The following is a 19802-nucleotide window of genomic DNA, read 5'->3' on the forward strand; positions in this document are numbered from 1 at the left end:
ATTGTAGTTTCTGAAATACATAAACAATATAATATTATATTTGAGTCGAATTATTCTTTTCAAATTGCAATTAATTAATAGTAATTAAAAATGATTTCTTATAGTTAATTCTGGAATTTGAACAGCTTAAATTTAGAGTATTTTTCCTTTAAATTAGTAAAAGCCTTTAATTTGAAAAATATGTGACTATAGATAAGATAATCTCAAAAAATACTTAAATCAATTTGTACTTTTTCAAATGGAATTAATTTTCAATGTAAATATAAAAATTTTTGCGTGTTTACCACAGTATAAAGAAGGCACACACTCGATTTACTACATTTACTTTATTTTTAAACATACAAAATTAAAAATATATTGTACCATATGCTTTATACATTAATGTTTATAAAACGATACGTAATCATTTTAATGGCCAAATAGATTTTATGTATTGTAATATTATATCATGGTAAACCAAATATTTCATTGTTCATTTTGTAAGCAACAAAAAAATAAATATTTCTAATCACTGAAAATTGATAAGAGCATTGTTTATAGTTGAGTGATTATATTTGTAAGAACTTGTTTAAAAAATCTTTCTTGTTTTCAAACTTATGTCAAAGTGACTTAGGTAGCTTAAATCGCTCCAAGTAAATGCTTTTTAAGAAGCTATTTGCAAGATTAAAAGATCACTCAAACATTCATGAACAAGTACATTGTTTATAAGTAAGAAATTATATTTGTAAGAACTTGGTTAAAAAATCTCTACTGTTATTTCTCAGATCTACGTCGAAGAGGCTTATGTGGCTTAAATCGTTCCAAAAGCAAATATTTTCTAAGAAGTTGTTTGCAAGATTAAGAGATTACATTATATAAAATTAAGAGATCACTGAAAAATTGATAAGCAAGAACATTATTTACTATTAAGAAATTATACTTATGACAACTTGGTTAAAAAATCACTAATATTTCTTATATCGAAGAAACTTCAAATATTTTCTAGAAGCTATTTACAAGATTGAGATCATATTATATCTATACCAAAAAAATCTACAAATCTTTCAGTATCCTATAAAACTCAGAGAGACAAAAGCTTAACGAGCTAATTTTTTCCTTGCAAGGTGCAAAAGGTTCTCCACTACGGAATATCTTTATGTTTAAAATCCAGAATCCGACGATATATGAAATTCAGTCGAAATTACGTTCTTCGTTAGCACAGAGCAACAATACCGTGGCGCACCAGAGAATAAAGATATGCCTCAGGTACTTAACTGTCATCGCAACCGAGGGTATACGTGCACGGTGTACACGCGTGAAACTACGCGTCTCGAGACGAGGACGCGAACGGGAGTTCACGTGCCGAGTGTATGGGTCTCGAGAGGGACGCTTACCTTGCCTGACGTCGCGGTTCGTCGAACGGAAAGTGAAAACGGTAGCGATGAGGATAAACGGATGCGCTACACCACGCCAACGGAACTCCTCGGTGACGAAAAACTTGCGGCGCGGACACCTCGCTCGGAGGGAGAGGGGAGGATGCACGAGGGCGACAGCTACGAAGACGGCGACGACGACAACGATGACGATGACGACGACGACGACGATGCTCAGAATCCCTTCCTCTTCTGCCCTCTTCTCAAGCTACCTACGGCCACATGTGCCGGGAACTTGCGGACAAGTCGCGTCGGATATCACGACCATGAGAGGGGTGGAAGGGGGCACAATAATAATATCGTTTGCCGTGCCGCGATACCATGAACGAACACGGTTAGGCCAGTCTAGGCAGCTAAAATCGCAACTCGCAACGTTCGACTCCAAATCGACTGCGCGCGATCGATTCGATTCAGAGCGAGTGCGATCGCTCGTTCGAGAGCGCTGGCCCGCGGATTTCAAAATACAATTTTCCGAATATCGGATAGATCGAACTATTTCAGGTTTGTCGCGTCACATACTCCAACATGTTCCAATATATTCCTACTATAGTTCTTAGGGCGCGTTCACACCTTGACGGAAAAGCAGAAAGCAGAAAAGCAGCAGCCAATCAGAACTCGCGCTGGTATTCGACAATTTCGGCTTTTTATATTACTTACTACCAACGCGAGTTGTGATTGGCCACTGCTTTTCCGCTTTCTGCTTTTCTGTCAAGGTGTGAACGCGCCCTCAGAAGTATCAGATCAAAATAATCCGCCAGCGTTTATACCAAGCGTATCAAGTGATTTGGTGCGAATATGGTACTTAATACGCGTGTCAAGTGCTCGGTGTAAACTAGGCCATTGTAGATCCGGAGTTAGGCCGGAATCATTGGCTGCGTTCAGCAGACTCAACAGTTTTGCAACCGTTTTATGATTGTCTGCTGAGATAGGACCATTCTTCTAGATCTAAAAGTATGATCCAATTAGCGCGAAGGAAACTTACAACAGTTGCAAAACAAACGTTCTGCTGAACGCACCCATTGAATCGGACTACGCATTGAAGATTGAGATTGAAGATTGAAAAATTCAAATTTGACCAATCGAAACGAAAGAAGCTAAAATTTCTTTGTCCTTATTGGTCAAATTTCAATCTTTAATCTTCAATCTCAATCTTGAATGCGTAGTCTGATTCCGGCCTTAGGGCGCGTTCACACCTTGACGGAAAAGCAGAAAGCGGAAAAGCAGTGGCCAATCACAACTCGCGCTGGTAATAAGTAATACAGGCTGCGGTCCACTTGACGTTACAAACGCTTCGAAGCATTCTTTAATTAGTCAATTCGTAAAATTCTTTGTTTTGATTGGTCGCTCAAACGCTTCGAAGCGTTTGTAGCGTCGAGTGGACCGCAGCCACAAAAAGCCGAAATTGTCGAATACCAGTGCGAGTTCTGATTGGCTGCTGCTTGTCCGCTTTCTGTCTTTCCGCAAGGTGTGAACGCGCCCTTACAGAGATGTTTTTATATCTTGGCACGGTCGGACGGAGTTTGCGAACGCGCAGTCGCATTGACAGGTCCCGCTCTCTTTGTCATCACATGGACAAGCCAGTGCACGTTCGCCTTGCTTGCATGATTCGTGTAACGTTCATTTCCTTATATAGCAAAACGGATCACCGGTGAGAGAAACCGCATTATCATGAGCACAATAATTACCCAGCAAGCCTACGACGAAGAGATTAGGGAATTAATAGAGAGCCTCGGCTTGACTGAAGAGGAGGCGATCGAGGATGCTATCAAGTGCTACGAAATGAAAGTACGTACTCCTGCATCCCTTTGTTTACACCGCTTATCAATCAGTGAAAAATATACTTTTTGCTCTTTGCGCGCAATTATGTGATTCATTCGCTTCTCTACTGGAAATCTTCACCTTCGGCATTAAAAAAAAAAAAGAGAGCAGAGTTTCAAATCACGGAATATCTCAGAAAATTGTAACAGATGTTTGTCTAAAAGTTAAAATTAATTTGTAAAGAATATATACATATAAATATAATATATTTATTCTCTAATATATTTATTAGGATATTAATTATATATTTTACATATATATATAATTTATTTATATATGTATACACAAATATATTATTTTGATCCACAACGAACGTTATGAGAACTTTCGTTTCCATCTCTATTTTATCTCTATTTTATCTCTATTTTATCAAGAATAAAAATAACAAAGTTCGAAATTATTTCAAATGTTATATGGCTTTAAATGGAATTTATATATAAATTTAACTAAAGTATGTATCAGAAACTATCTTAGTGATTAATCGAAAGTGTTCTGCTCCTTAATTGTTCGATTAGATGAGTCAGTCTCGAATAAGTCATCAAGAATTTTCGTCATTGCCATTAAAAATAAATACGCAATATTACATGAAATAAAAAAATATTAGGGATATATAAATAAAAAAGTATTAGGGATATATCAATTAATATCTTAAATATTCACTAATATTAAATTATTTTATCGTTATTTTTTATCACATATATTTTTTATTTTTAAAAATTTATGTTTAGTTTAACAATACGCTTTTCAATATTAAATTTTTATTTAATATTTTTTAAATTAACAATTAATCATATTCTTGTATCGTAAAATTATAGAACCTATTTAAAAGATGCACCTGTAGTGCAAAAATAAAATCTGTTACGCGATCTTGCCGCATTTCTTGACGCTTTTAGTTTCGGAGCACTCGTGTCACTATCGTCTATCTTAAGAAATTAATCTGTTTCTTATACCGTAACGTGTTTGATGCGCGCGCTGTTCAGAAAAGAAAAGATAATCTTTAAAATAAAATGAAATTTATGTAAAAGTACAAAAAATTCATAATTTATTAAGAAAATTAAATATTTATGAAAAGTCAATTAGAACCTTTTTGCGTCGAGAACAACGCTGCACATTCTGATCACCGTTGCGTTTATAATTCACGGATGGCATTTAATTCGCGCAGGGGATAGACCTGAGCAACATCGTCACAGATTCAGTTCTTGAGGATAAATACAAGCAGATAGTGATGTGCCTGGAACGATTAACATGTGCTGTGAATGACAAGAGTTATGAAGGCGTACCGGAGACGTTGCAAAAACTGCGATCCGAGTTGGATAAGGATATTGCACACAGGGTTTTCGCAGGGAAACGCAAATGTTACAATATTCTGATCGATCTCCTGAAAGAATGCAAGAAGAACCATGTGATACTTAAATCCACACTGGAGACAATCACTTCATTAATGTCCGGTTATCCAGACTTGCTGGACGACGAAGGGATTGCATTGCAGATAGAGTAAAGATTATTTCGTAAAAAATTGATTCGTAGAAAAAGAAAGTGTATTTGAAATAGATTTCTGATTTTTAATTTTTTTTTTATGACTATTAATTCTGAAGTTAGTATAAAAATCAGGAAGAATAAAATTAATGGAAATTAATGGAAAAAACTTTTTCATTGGGATGATAAAAAAATTAATACTTTTTAAATTTTCATTTCAATGAAAACTGGTTCATTTTATTAATTTCGTTTTGAAAAATTTTATTAAATTCTTAAAAATTTTTTTATTTCAACAATTTGGAGAAAACTGACAACAATTTAAAGAGAACTAATTCTTTCAATTATAGGAACATGAATTACAATTTATAGCAAAAATTAAGATCACAAGAGCTATATTTAATAAGCGTCTGTTTCTTGTTTCAAAATAATTTATTAAATTTTGTTTATTAGGATTTTAGAGGGATCTTACGATACGACAACGTTACAATACCTACTGTGTTGGATACGAGAATGCTGTATAAAGCATGAGTTGAATAGGCAAAAAATATTTGACACCAATATCTTTGAAAAACTTAAGAAGATATTGATACGTGCAGACGTAGATGCGCAAGAGATTAAGGATGCATGTTCGGTAATCAGAGCGTTGGTACTGGACGATGATATTAGGCACGAGTACGGAAAGGCACACGAACATGCAACTATCATGGCAAAGGGTGCTCTCGATATCATCACTGGATTGTTGAAAAGTATATATAAATATATTTAAATAGCCTTAAAATTAATATGAATTACTTTTGGTAATTATTGTTTAATATGTTACAAACATTTGGATTATTCTTTAAAAGTTAGATAATCATTCTATATTGTTCTTTTATACTCTACTATGATTAATTGATATATGCACTTTATTGCAATATCACTTGTTATGATATACATTCGTCACAAACAGGATTTAAAAAGGACACGAAAGTCATAGGCGACCTAATGATCACGTTAGCCGCATTGGTTGTTCGAAATGAATTCTGTCAGGAAGTAGAGGATGCCGGGGGATTAAAATTCATTTTAGATATAATGACTGAATATCCAGATTCCGAAAAATTGAATTGGCACGCTTTGAAGTTGCTTAAAGCGCTCGCTGGCAATGATAATGTCAAGTCTCATATCGTCACTTCCGGCTGCGCTCCTTTAATCGTATCCGTTATCAGTAGAATGAAAGTAAGTTCACGAATCATGTGCAATAAAAAACATTTTTTACAGTAAAATTCTTTTAAAAATATTTTCTTTATTAATTAAATGAAAAAAGGATAAGAGAGAGAGAGATATTCTTATTTGTTTTGGTGTTGTTCACATCGCGGTCTTTAAAATGATTTACTTTATTAATATTTTAAATGAAAAAATTTTTTAATACACATTAAAATTTAATATTTTATAGAGATCGGAGAACGTCGTAACTGCTGGACTGAGTTGCATATCGGCGTTATCTTTACGAAGCACTTCGAATTCTGGTGTGTTCTACGATTGCGGCGCGGCCCAAGTGATCGTAGATACTATGAAGGCTTATCCTAATAATCTAAACATCTTAAAGCAAGCATCTTGGGCGATTAGAAACATGTCGGTACGAAATAAATCCGAATCTAAGGAGTTCTTAATGTACGGCGTTGAGGAAACGCTACGAGAAGCAATACGTTTACATGGTCCTAAATTAGACGATAATGTGAAAGCCGCGTTGAGAGATCTGGGTCTAAAGGTAGATTTAAAAGAAAGATGGACAGGAAAGGGCGTCAATTTGAATAATGAACGTTATTAATTATTGGCAGCAACATCGTCAGAGTATAGTATTTAGATTATTTACTATAAATACATTGATCCAGTTTGGATCTTGTACCTTGCTTTGACTCACCTCGCAATGCTACGTATTATTTAATAAGAATCTTAGTTAACGTAAATAATAAGATATTTTTGTGCTCAACAAAAAAATAAAATGTGGATTTTGTAAAATTGTCAAGTGCTACTTTATGTTATATATTCTAAGTGACGTGGCACAAAATTTCCGCAGTTTAGTTACTGAATTGGAATTAACTTAAAACAAAACGTTTGTAATGCAAAATTATATTTTAATAATATTCACAATATTTTTCATATCTTTGATGATAAAAAATTTGTCGCATTATATAGAATATAGTGCCTGAAATTTATATATATACTTTTAACACTGCCAGAAATTGTATCATACATTTTTATTTGATAAGTGGAGAGTTAAGTATCCATGTTTCGTACGGTCATTTTCAATTGATATTTCAAACAAATAGAAATACAGACTTAATTTTATTGTTGATACAGATAACTGTGTAATTAAACTAAATTATTTCCATATATCAGTTCTATTCATCCGTTCATCCACTGGTGTTACGATCCAAATTGAATTCGGGCCTTTTCATATATATCAATTGCAGTTATAAAAAACAAATTTTTATTGTACTTCAAATTTTGGTGTAAACAGATAATTACTAATTAAAGTGAATAATTAAGGTTGTTGGTGCAATCGGGTACTTAACTTAAATAATAAAGCTTTGCCGAACTTAAAAAAAGACATAGACTAATGATCGCGAATAAAATATAATGGTAGTATTTATATAATTAAATATATATTGATTGTTTTTTATAAATTGTTTTATATACAGCAAGAAATTTTACATTGTAATGAAATGTAACAAGAAATAAAAACTGATTAAGCTTTTGAATTATAATTCTTTGGACAAGATCGCAGATTGTTTCTCTTTCTTTTCCCCTATGTCTACTTCTCACTTGCCAAATCTAATTTTACGTGACACAGATAAGCAAAAATTCGTTTAAGCATTATGTAATTCAAGAGCAAATTAATTTGTTTTAGATATGACTATGCCATTCAGTTAATTAAAACAATTTTATCAATAAACATTAGAAACAACTATCTTTTATTTTATCTTTTAATATAGAATAAATTAAAAACTTGAAAGAAACAGTATTATACAAGAATGCTGTTTTAATTTTTATGTGAAAATTTATGATAATATATTTTTATATATGATATATATATGTATATCTTTATTCTATATCATATATTTTTATCCTATATTATTGTAATATTCATTTCATATTTTATATTTAAAAGAAACGCTTTTTTTAAATAACACTTAATATTTAATACTAACATTACATGGCTAATAATATGACAAAAATTTTATTCCAACTTAGTCTGACCGTACTCCGATATACATTCTCAGTACTGAGGATCTATAATTCACGTTACTATAGATGTTCAATACTGGCAGTGTATATCAGAAGAGGGCTTCTGATAATATCCATTATTTCATTTTTTTGAGCAAAGACAGGTGTTTGCTGACTTTCGCTTTATTAATATCTAACAAGCAAAAACGCTCGAATATTAAACATATAATACAATTATATCATGAGAAACACAAATAACACATATGTATGTGCTTATGAGTCTGTCTCTCTCGTAATTCGTTTCGCATTAGCTGTGCATTTTACGTGTGTGGAAACACGATCTATTTTATTCCGAAAGAAACCTGATTTATGAAATTTTTTGTAAAATTGCTCGTATATAATATACATATATACATACTATATGTGTGTATAATATATATAGCTCAGATTATGAAAAAGGAAATTGCAGAAAATCGGATTGTGCGATTGTTAATTCTTTAAAAACAACGCATTGTTAACAAACTAGCACATAATGATTGATTAAACATAGTAATTAACATCTTGGATCTTAGATGATTTATCTTGAAATGAAAAATACCACTTTATCTTTGCCTTATTTTGTTATTTTGTATGCTGTTATTTTCTTGCAAATTAAATATTTCGAACAACCGATTTTCTGTTTATACTTTCTGCAAGGGTAAATCTTTTATACAAAGGGACACACATTAGATATTGATATGAGCAAAAGAAGCTCGATATAATTAGTACAAGTGGCCAGATAATCGAATTACGAAACTCACTTTGATACATCGATTATGAGACAATAAAATATAATCACAAATTTAATTCAACTTTAAATTGATCTTATTAATTAATAATTATTAATTAATCTTTAATCAATTAATATTTTTACAAATTGACGACAAATCTCGGTTATCCAATTATATTTTGTTTTTTTTTTTTAAATAATAGGTCTTATTTTTTATTATTAATATATTAATTACAAACAGAAGAAAAAGAGAATATAAAAAACTTCTTTATCGAAGCGTAATTAATAAATTGCAAATTTCAATTACTTCCCATTCGTAAGCAATAACTTTCGTTTATAATACCTATCGTATATTGAATAGGTATAGCGATCGTGATTGTCGATAACGATTGTTCTCGATTAAGAATTTTATTATATTATACAAGTGACACGGAAGCAATTTTACAAAGCGTCAGACGACTTTAGTTTCTCTTAGCAGTTGGCCTATTGTACTGATCATTAACTATTCGTTTTATGGTTCGTTGTACTTCATTCCTGCAGACTACGATTGTATCACAGTCCTTGACGAGATCACACTCGCGATAGTCGAGCTACGCGATTAATACACAAGTTTGCAACGACACAGAGCACATAATTATGGACATTAGTGGACGTTTTGTCTCGATAAAGGATCACGATGGTGTCTATTTATGTGTGCACCTTCGTACTTCTTAATGTTATTAATATAATACAACGCGCTGTCCTAAAAATAAATTACTTCTTGCCACATTGAAAATAATTTCTAAACTCACGTTAAAATGTATATATATGTTGAAAATTATTCATTGTAATTAAGTAATTCAGTTACGTTTTAACCAATCATTATTATATCAATCAATTAATAAATTTTGTAACAATTAAATTATAGTAATGTTTCCGTAATTTTTTCTTTTATAGAATTTCTATAAAATTTATGTCTCTAATATATTCTTATTAAGTTTATTCCCTAAAATATTATTATTCACTTTTACATTTTAGTTTTTTTAGGAAACACAGATGAACTCTTACATTCTATAAATGTTTAAGATTTCTTATTTAGTTTCTTAAATATTTATAGAAAATTTAAGACAGAGAACGCTTTACGACAGTTTCACGTTAAATAGTATAAATGTAGTTTTCAAGTTGTACCGCACAATTGTACCGCAGCCTTCAATCAAAGTAAAATTAATAATGATGATTTAGTCGGACATAGTTTATATCACAGCCATTGACACTTAACACTCGACAATTACTATCAATTAACAGTCGCGTTTATACATTCGCAAGAGCATTTCTTCAATTTTCTGGTGATCCGTTATTTTAACGTTATCTACATAATTCAATAATGTCTACAAGAAGTCGTGAAGATTCGTAATATATCAATATATCATTATATTCTTACTATGCCACTGAGTTTCGATAAGAAACATCGACACTTACAATTAACATTAATTGAGAAAAGTCTTCATAGTTGAAACTGGCAAATTTCGCAGTACAATACAATGATCCGTTAAGGAACTTTTCATAAGGTTTTTCTAAAATATTCAACCGAACTTTACCAACTAATTTCTACAAAAATCCATTTATATTTGATAGTTAAAGTTAATTCTAAAAGAAGCATGAAAACACATATTTTTAAATTCCATTTATATTGGTAAAATTCGGCGTATATTTTAAAAGCACTCTACTCTATATAAAACATACAAATCTTACGTAACGAAGAAAAGAATGTATAATAAAAGAAATAAAAACGTGCAATGAAAATAAAAAGGGTATGAAAAAAGCTAATTGTAATTAAGAAAAAAGCAAACATAATATAAATAACATTGTAATATTAGTTCATTGTAATTAAGGAAAGTAAACATAATATAAATAATATTATGTTTAATATTGTGTAATATCCTACATTATCAGCATTTATACTCATTATACAGCACTAACTTGCAAGGGACGTCAGGGGACATTCTACATCCTAAAGATGTTTCCAGGTTAAAGTGTGTTATGTAGATATAAAAGAAATTTATACAAGTAATAAATTTAAATGTAGATATATAATTTGAAAAATAACACAATATGTTAAACAAATTATCAAGAGAAGAAAATAAATTATAAAATGCACTTACCTGATGTATAACAAAACCAAATGAAACGATGATCAGTTAATAAAAAAAAATGAAATAAACAAACGAAAATTTTGTGTAAATAACTTGTAATTACTGTAAAAATATAAAATCTGAGCGAGACGCACGCTATGCTAGAATACTATTCAATAGAAAGCATCCGAATAATTCCTTGGAGCTGGCAGAACCAAATAACTCAATTGACACAAATAATTAGTTAATTCAAACAGCTCTGTTCACGGCGCAATTAAATGCGAGTTCAAAATCAAACTAATATGTGTGATAGCGAATACATAGATCGAAGATTCTAAAACTTTTTTTATCTCGATTTTATATCGAAATATACAATAATACATATATATCTATTTATCATCTAACGACTTCAAATATTCTACATATACAAGCGTATATCCAGTTACATTATTGTACATAAATTACCACACTTATCTGAATAAGTTTACTTGACGACGTATGCAGAACGAGAATCGCATATGTGTTTCAATATTTATAACGCCTTCAACAAGGACACCAAATGTACATTTTCTCATGATAATTTTAAAATGATTCTTATTGCGTAATTTACGGAAATTTTCTGACGAAAATTTTTCTTAAAATTCGTTACAAAATTTTTCAGAATTTCACGTAATTTCAGAATTTTTCAGAAATCTTGTATAATTTTATAATTTCTTAGAAAATTTCTTATACTTATTATATAAATTGGAACACTTCAGAAATGCTGAGAAAATCTATATCTTTTCTAGAATTCTTTATATGTACATGTAAATTCTGAAATTTTCTCCAAGAATTATTTTTAGAGAAAATTCTCTTATTTTATAATTTCTCTGAAGAAAACTTACAAAATTTGAAAAGTTGAAAGTATTTTTCAGAAATCATAAATTTAAAACATTTCGATATTCTTAAAATTATGAGAATTTTTTTTTATAAAGATTGATTATAAATTTTTGTGACAACTTGTAAAAGAATAGTCAATAAAAAAGCATTTAAAAGGAAAATTTTTTCAAATCTAGACAAATCTTCTACTAAGTCCATCACTGTAAATTTGTTTCTACGTTAAATGATCGTTGATCGAAATTTGACAGAAGATAATTATGTTTTTGCAAGAGAGTATTTTCCCTTAGGAAATAAGTAACAGAAAACCGACTTTTCATCAAACCGCCAACTTTCCTTTCTTTGTGTAACACAGGTTTGCGCATTCAGTGTCTTTTACAACGTTGCTTCCGGAGTACGGCCTGGCTAAAAATTCCTTTTATTTTCGCGGACGGTGCAGAGGCGGACACAGCAGCCTCGAAGATTTTCATAATCGTGCAGGTTTTACGAATAAGCATGCAAAGAGTGACTCATTTTATTTAAGAATGTAAAATTGGTAATGTAATTCACTCACAAATCTCATACCTTTTTGTTATACATGCCGAGAATTAAATTAATATAGCATTTAGATATTTCATATTATGTTTTATTTTACTACTATTTTAAAAATGAAAGCAGCAATCTTTTGAACATGTATATTGTATATGATTAAATTTAAAAAAATCCTTTTTTTCGTGTAATAAGTTGAAAAAGATTTGTTAAATATAAAAAAGAATATTACTATACTTACAATATACAATTAAAATTAAATGTAACTATTCAACCTTGAATTCAATCGATATATTAAGTAAATAAAATTTTGAGATACAGCTGTTTATTATATATATTTTGTTAAATTTTATCATCTAATAAGATATTGAATAAAGATAAAAATACGAGCCTTTCCTATCTCTCTTTATCGGATGAGTCTTTTGAAATACAATGAAATCTTCACACGTTCTTCCAGTTTGAATACACTAAACGTGTCGTTTGATAAAAAGCACACAAAACTTGAGATCGTATTAGAGCACATAAAAAGGCCAAGGTCGTATTTGAATAGGTGCCGTTACTCCAAATCAATAAAATTATGGATCTGCACCTGTCTGCAACGATAACACAGATATCGACTTGAATGTGATGTAAACGATCTGTACATGTGCTATACAAATGAACGTACGTGTATGTTAATATATATTTATTGCACACAAAACCCTGACAAACTTCATGGTTGATTCTCGGGAAAATTAAGATTCTTCGAGAACAAGCTTTTCTTGCAGAGAAATATTTTTAACCCGCATAAATAAAAACGTATTTTAATTTTGTATGTCATGTCTTCCCTTTCTGTAATTTTAATTTATTATTCTATTTATCTCTCGTTCGTTAATTTTATTTTGAGCTATTTCTTCCAAAAATTTATCCAATATTCATAGTCAAACTATCAAGAAGAATCAAACGTCTCGTTTTAAATATTCATAAGGGAAAAAGAATTCTACCGCTCCGGAGAATTATGCTACATTCGGCAGAAAAAAACACGACTAAGACACGTATGATTCGATGTCGCGTCGCGTAATATAAATAAAATTATATATACGTGGTCATCTCTCTTTATAGCAGTCTTACACTCGGCATAATTTGCCCTTTCCGATATAGTATTTATATTTTATTCGACGGTCGTGCTCGCCAGTCGCTCATTCGCAAAATCGCGGGCGAGCACAAAATTGCTATCCTCAGCTACTGACGGCATTGGCAGCACGAATGCTTGTAATATTTGATTCGGCACAGGCCATTCTTTACTACTAAAACGCAATTCGGATACTTGTCCACGCACTCAGACGACTCGTGCACCTCTGAAACATAATATTAAAATATATCTATCAAGTACACATCGGATCCTATAATTATTAAATGGCAATATCTCATAATTATTACTAGTAATTTTTCGGAAAATCGCTAAAACTGTTGAAGCTAGGAAAAAAATAAGAGTATAAGAGCATTAATTTTCTTTCTTTACTTTTTGGCGGTTTGTTCGCTAGTGGCACTTCTTTCTTGCATGGCTCCACGTTACATTGTTGCTCCGCGCTTGGTTTACTAATTTCTGAGCAACTGGTGCTGCTGATACCTTCGACGATGCACCGTACAAGTCGATTTTGAATTCCAGCCCCACAAGTTGCGGAACACTAAAATAGGATACATAAAAATTATATCAGGTATACAGATATTCAAAATGCAAATTAACAATAAAAAAAATTCCTGATAAAAATTTAGTTCATGTATTCGCGGTACTTTACCGTCGACCAATCTGAGGTGAACCATTCCGGCGAACACGCAGACATTCTACAAACTTGCTCAGTCGTTGGTTTGGGATCGCTGCAATTTTGTGCAGATACTACGACAAATTCGTCATTCATTCTAGTTATGCAAGCGACGTTTCGATACTGCACGCCAACGCCACACGAAACAGAACACTAAAAAAGAAATTAATAGATTTAAAAGAGAAGTTAATAAGAAATTATATATTGTCATTGATCATAAAAAAATTGCATCGTACAATAATTAGAAAAAGGACAAATAGAGAGAACACTTTATTAAATATCTATTTTGTTCTCGAATTGGTTGTAAGAACTGCAATTAAAATGAATAATTTTTGTAATTAGAAGTTGTAATTTTTTACACCTTAATTTTATTTTCAATTTCTAATTACAAAAAATTGTAATATCGATTTGAAATTCGAGAATATATAATGTCTTGAAATTAAAACTAGATTTATGTAAAGAATTAATGTTGTCTATCAAAATTATGTCGGCAATTTTGACTTTACACATTGCCACGAGCCGTTTTATTTTCTGAGTCGTGCTTGTACTAACGGAAGTCCATGGACTAGCAAACCACTTGGCTCGGTTGCAGGTCATCCCTTGTCCTAAGCAATGCATTTCTGTGTCTGGCCTCTCTTTGGGATTGCAGAATAACTCGCTACCGTCGGCGCACGCCACTCGTCTGATCCTCACACCGTTTCCACATTCTGCGGAGCACTGCAACAGTGACAAATGCTCTTTATCTTAAAGTTGAGAAAGTTAAATTCAACGATGTTTGAGATACCCTTTCTTATAAATCGTCACAAAGAAATAATTTTACATATTTAATTATTGAATAAATGCACGGACACAAAATTAACATATGAGGGTTCATAATTTTTAAATGGATATTTTTTTTACGTTTGCCTATTTTCAATGGAATTATCTTATAATACAATGTGTTATACCTTTGAAGACCATTCCGAATACAGCCAGGGCGCATGATGTCCCACGTCTGTCGCCTCATTACAAACCGCTGTCTCGCATGCTTTTTGAGATTCCGGCTTGTTGGCTAACGAACAAGACGGTCCGGATGTTATACAAGTCACTGTTCGATTTCGAGTTCCACGGCCGCACGTCGCTGAACACTAGAATGCACAATAAAAACGTAATAAGCGGAATATATATTTTTCAATTACAATTAATTTTAGCAGTAGAGCAAAAAGTCCCATCCACTTACTGCACACACTGATCAAAGAATTATAAAAAACATGAAATATCTGTTTAGAATAGTTCGTATATCTTTCGTGCGTGGCAAATTCAGTTTCCTGTTCAGTTTCCTAATTATACTTAAACAGATAATTCTCGTTCGTTTACAATCTTTTTACCAATCTTCTATTATTATTTCTAGATATTAATTATTTTATTTATTGAGACACGAATAGTTCTAACGCGAACTGTTTCCGATGATAAAAATTAATACTGGCGAGATGTACATGTTAAGACTGTTTTCTATACCAGCTGATTTCTCACTTCGGATTTTCAACGATTTCCTGTCCTACTTCCTAAACCGCTGAAAGTAGCTGTTTAACAATGAAGGCAATAGAATAATGACTCACCGGACTCCAAGCGCCCACGTCCCACCTAGGTGCGTCGTGCTGCGATGGCATGTGCCTCAATTCTGGGCCCACGTTAGGACATGTCGGCCGATTGCAAGTTTCCGTGGTGCTCAGATCTGGCGGTTGCATACACGCACCAGCAGCAACGCGCATTGTCAATCTCGCGTTCAGCTCCTGGATGCACTCAAGTTTTCGCGTCCTGATGCCGATCCCGCAGGTGACCGAGCACTCGCTCCACGGTTCAGCTCGCCATCTGACAACATTTCCGACTGTTCGAACATACGAGATCAAGCTTGTCTGCGTAAATCGCAGATTCTCTGGGCACAGGGAGTTCATCGCGTTTCTATTCAGCCATTTTTTGAACTCAAAATCGATCTTTACCCCCCCCCCCCCAGTAAAAATATCAGTAAACTCTAGATCTTTTAACAATTTAATTTAATACGGAAAGAACTAGCTGAAGTATCTAAAAATTTAGATAAATGCACATTTAAAAATTTTGTAATAATTATGCAGAAAATTGAAGTATCAGTAATGTTGTAGAAAGCTTTAATATTCTAACTTAAGCATCCTAATAATTATTTGATAATCCAAACAAATTATTTTCAGATCTGTATCTAGCTAAATTTTTAGATACTTTAGTAAACTCATTTTTTCCATGTATGTGAGAAACAAGTTTGAACATATCGAAGAATCTAACTGGTAGGAAATGCGATGACCGTATACGACAATCACCAAAAAATTGGAGAATCATAATAGAAGAGATTTATTGAAGTAGGTACCTAGCGGCGCAAGGATGATCGTTGCATCGCAGCGGAGGAGGATGCTTCGGTTTTTCCACGTTGCGACAACGTTTGTCGTTGACGGGTGTCTGATTGCTCTCGCGAATGCACTTCAGGATCGTCGTTCGTACGCCTGCAAGATGCAGCGAGTTATAACAAGTGACTTAACATGTCTTGGATCTTGCGGTTTGTTACATTTTCAATTAATTCAAAGTCTGATTTTCCTCGGCGAGAAATTGGCTTGACGCCAATTTTCTTTAAAATCTTCTTAATGTTGGTTGAAACGTATCGTTGAAATTCCATTAAAATAATTTCTACTCGAAATGGAACAAGGAATAAAATTATGTCTGCGGCTTAAAGTGCAAAACAATAACTCATTTTCTGTCTTTTATAACTTAGACAGCGTTAACGTATTAATAATTTTATTGAGGAAAATTTCATCTCAAGTTAGTTTAAGAGACTACGAATAAAACGTGCGACACTTTGCGAGCAGAACACTTTGTATTAAGTATGATCGACGTGACCGTCGCATTCCTTTTCGTATTTGTCACTTTCCGCCCGTATCGCGTCAATTTAAATTAGAATATCCTAGTGACAGGTATCGGATGCTGTCGCGTGCAATGTTCAGATGTCCAGAAAGTCAGTGACAATTTCCGGTTGGCATTTCAAAAGTATCGCATCGTATATCTTTGCAGACGTTCGCAATTATGTCTCAACTATATTCTTACTTAACTTCAATTATCTGTTTTTATGTTCATCTTCATTCAATTTAAAACAATAAAAACGATCCAAGATTCTCTCCCAATTACTACTCAAAGTAGCAATTTTTGTTAATGTCCTAAATATATGAAAAGATTAAAAATATCTTACACAAAATTTTTAATCGTGTTAGAATGTGTTTAATTGTATCGAAACAAAACTTATTTTAAGCTACTTCCCACGCAACGTTTCGATGACGTCTAGACAAAGTCGTTTTCCTATTAATCTTTAATTATCCAGACACTTTTTATGTAATTGTCCGTTTCTCGTGACAGACTTACAACAATTCGAAATTGTATGACCTTTTTATATCGACATTATCGTTCGACATATTATGTTTAATTATTACATATTATACTTCCAAACTATATTTTATAATATCCATGTTTTATTAGCTGATGAGTTTATTCCTCGAGAAACAATTAGGCGTATTATAAATAAATACGTTTCTATAACATGAGAGATATGCTTATTTATCGAAATGCGGTGGTTGTTAATTTGATCGGTAAACTTTAAACCATGGTAATCGATTAGACTGTTTCGTTGTATAATCACAAATATTTAATCGCACACGATTTAGAAAGTACCTCGCGTAGTATTAGTAATATTTATTCGTTAATATTCTTTACTTCTCGAGTATCGCGATATCATATTCCCTAAAATATACGAGATACGCGAAAATGTAAAATTACTAGCAATATTGAAAATTAACGCAAACTCATCAATCTCAACGTTGAAATTATAACACTGTGCATTCCAAAAGTTAAACAACATGTATTGAAACATTTATCATTCGCAATCCAACGCAATTAACTCATGTTTCGATATTGGATATTAAAATCTCGAGAGAAATATTTCATTGAAAGTATATTATTTTCCAAACACATGTGCTAAGTGTCAATATTTAAATTATTTTGCGCTATATGAATTATATAAACATATGAGACATTGTAAAAATCTCATTTTTTAGATTTATAATTATAGTATTGCTGCAAAGTAAAAAATTGTTTTATCTCGCTATATACTGCAGAGAAATAAATTTTATTTAAAATCATATTTTTCAAAAATTATCTTCGTAATATACGAATTACAAAAGAAATATTATGAAACTTATATTGAAAAAATTATATAATATTGTTGTCAATAATTGTAATTTTGTTGCATTTCCTTGAAATGATCGCCAATGAAAATATTTTCAATTTCATACGGAAAGAACGGTTTTGCTAAAGTATCTAAAAATTTAGCTAAATACGGATAATTTTGTTAGATCATCAAAATAATTATGTAGGATGCTCAAACTAGTTGCTAAAATATTTTTGCAGCATTGCTCATTATGCTTGAGAGTCTACATAACTATAATTCCTATATAATTATTTTAATGATCCAACAAAATTATTTTCAGATCTGTATCTAGCTAAATTTTTAGATACTTCAACATACTTCCTTTCCGTGCAGTTACGTGCAACACCTCAGTATGAGTATCATATGATATTATGACACGTGATTAATTATCAAGGCACCATCTTCTTACCTCCTCCGCATTCCTTCGAGCAGGGAGAGAGGCCGACTATTTTCCAGGTGAACTTCCTCCTCTTCCTCCTTCTCATCGCCTTTGACTTTGGCTGATCGCCCGCCATCACCGTAGTCGGTGGATGCTTCATCTCTTCCTTCCGTCCGCCGTCGTGCGCGCGCGGCGGATCGCGATCGCGACGCGTCGGAGATAAATCGCTTCGCCGATCCGATCTGGAAGACAGAGAGCAACGAGTTATACGAACGAAGACAAATCGCGCGACTCAACTCCGAGAGATTCTACGCGAACGCGCGCGTAGATTCCTATGCCATATAAAGGAGGAAGTCCATTGGTGGAATCCGAATTATTGATGAGTGAGTATCGCATAAGAAACTCACTCCGAGATATATTTCAGAAGTGTCACACCGATCGAAGAGTGAAGATAAGAGTGAAAATTAAAGATTAAAGATTGGAGAAACCGCATATAAAAACGTATATAAAAACGTTCGAGATAATTAAACCTCCGTGGGAAAGAATTTACATGTACGCAATCTATAATTTTAACGTTTTAATGGAAGAAAAATAACTTTGAAAACTATGCTCTCGATACTTTTAAAACATGATGATCGCTTCAAAAGTTTTAATAAGAGTGTATGTATATTTACGTTCTTGTAACGGGTACTCGCACGGTCACGTGAGTATCTGGACTAGGTATCTCGTTGCCCCGATCGTTTGCTCCTACGAAGAAGAATAAAACATGTTTATGGACTATAATCGATGATTTTTTTATTATACATAATTTATTGGCAATGAAGCAATTACCTGCGACAAGCAGCGGCGGTGCAATCACCGCTTTACCGTCCGGCACTTCCTTCATAGGTAGCATATACTTGTACAGTACGCCTGGATTTAATTCCATGGATAAAATCTACGGTAATGCGCGAACAATAATATTAGCAGTAAGACTGAATTCAATTAAATGGGTAGATTAGAACGCGTTTAAAGATTGCAATAAAAATACATTATAATAATACTAACAAATTTTGATCAACATTTTGTTTCTCAATATAGGTGTTTCTTACAGTTTTTTAAACTGAAAAAAGGATATGCTTTTCCATCTGTCTTCAATTTTCAGAAATTCCGCTGTAAATTTTTTA

The 19802-nt window shown here is 32.4% G+C and overlaps 2 protein-coding genes across 2 annotated transcripts in view; one reads left to right on the forward strand and one right to left on the reverse strand.

The window, feature by feature from the left end:
• The first annotated feature begins 2962 nt into the window (after nt 1-2962).
• LOC108722275 (armadillo repeat-containing protein 6 homolog) lies at nt 2963-6811 on the forward strand. The gene is made up of 5 exons (XM_018447276.1): nt 2963-3197; nt 4393-4724; nt 5157-5452; nt 5656-5921; nt 6139-6811. The coding sequence occupies exons 1-5, from the start codon at nt 3081-3083 to the stop codon at nt 6511-6513; spliced, it is 1386 nt and encodes a 461-aa protein (XP_018302778.1). The 5' UTR covers nt 2963-3080; the 3' UTR covers nt 6514-6811.
• Nucleotides 6812-13090: 6279 nt separating this feature from the next.
• Nucleotides 13091-19802, reverse strand: part of LOC108722257 (thrombospondin type-1 domain-containing protein 4) — a 71126-nt gene continuing 64414 nt past the window's right edge. Inside the window, exons 10-19 of the mRNA XM_018447253.1 lie at nt 19468-19573; nt 19311-19383; nt 18667-18878; nt 16377-16509; nt 15598-15850; nt 14947-15126; nt 14552-14716; nt 13976-14152; nt 13699-13864; nt 13091-13534 (exon numbers count right to left, since the gene is read on the reverse strand). Coding sequence (XP_018302755.1) covers nt 13419-13534; nt 13699-13864; nt 13976-14152; nt 14552-14716; nt 14947-15126; nt 15598-15850; nt 16377-16509; nt 18667-18878; nt 19311-19383; nt 19468-19573 — 1581 coding nt within the window. The 3' untranslated portion in view covers nt 13091-13418. The remainder of the gene's footprint in view (nt 13535-13698; nt 13865-13975; nt 14153-14551; nt 14717-14946; nt 15127-15597; nt 15851-16376; nt 16510-18666; nt 18879-19310; nt 19384-19467; nt 19574-19802) is intronic.

This window comes from Mycetomoellerius zeteki, unplaced genomic scaffold (genome assembly GCF_001594055.1).
Source record: "Mycetomoellerius zeteki isolate Tzet28-1 unplaced genomic scaffold, Tzet1.0 scaffold20, whole genome shotgun sequence".
Lineage (NCBI taxonomy): Eukaryota > Metazoa > Arthropoda > Insecta > Hymenoptera > Formicidae > Mycetomoellerius > Mycetomoellerius zeteki.

Bases quoted from the DNA above. Each gene is read 5' to 3' on its own strand.
- LOC108722275 (XM_018447276.1), top strand. From the start codon at position 3,081: ATGAGCACAATAATTACCCAGCAAGCCTACGACGAAGAGATTAGGGAA. The intron at 3,198-4,392 runs GTACGTACTCCT...TAATTCGCGCAG, and splicing joins TCAAGTGCTACGAAATGAAA to GGGATAGACCTGAGCAACAT. The intron at 5,453-5,655 runs GTATATATAAAT...CGTCACAAACAG, and splicing joins CATCACTGGATTGTTGAAAA to GATTTAAAAAGGACACGAAA.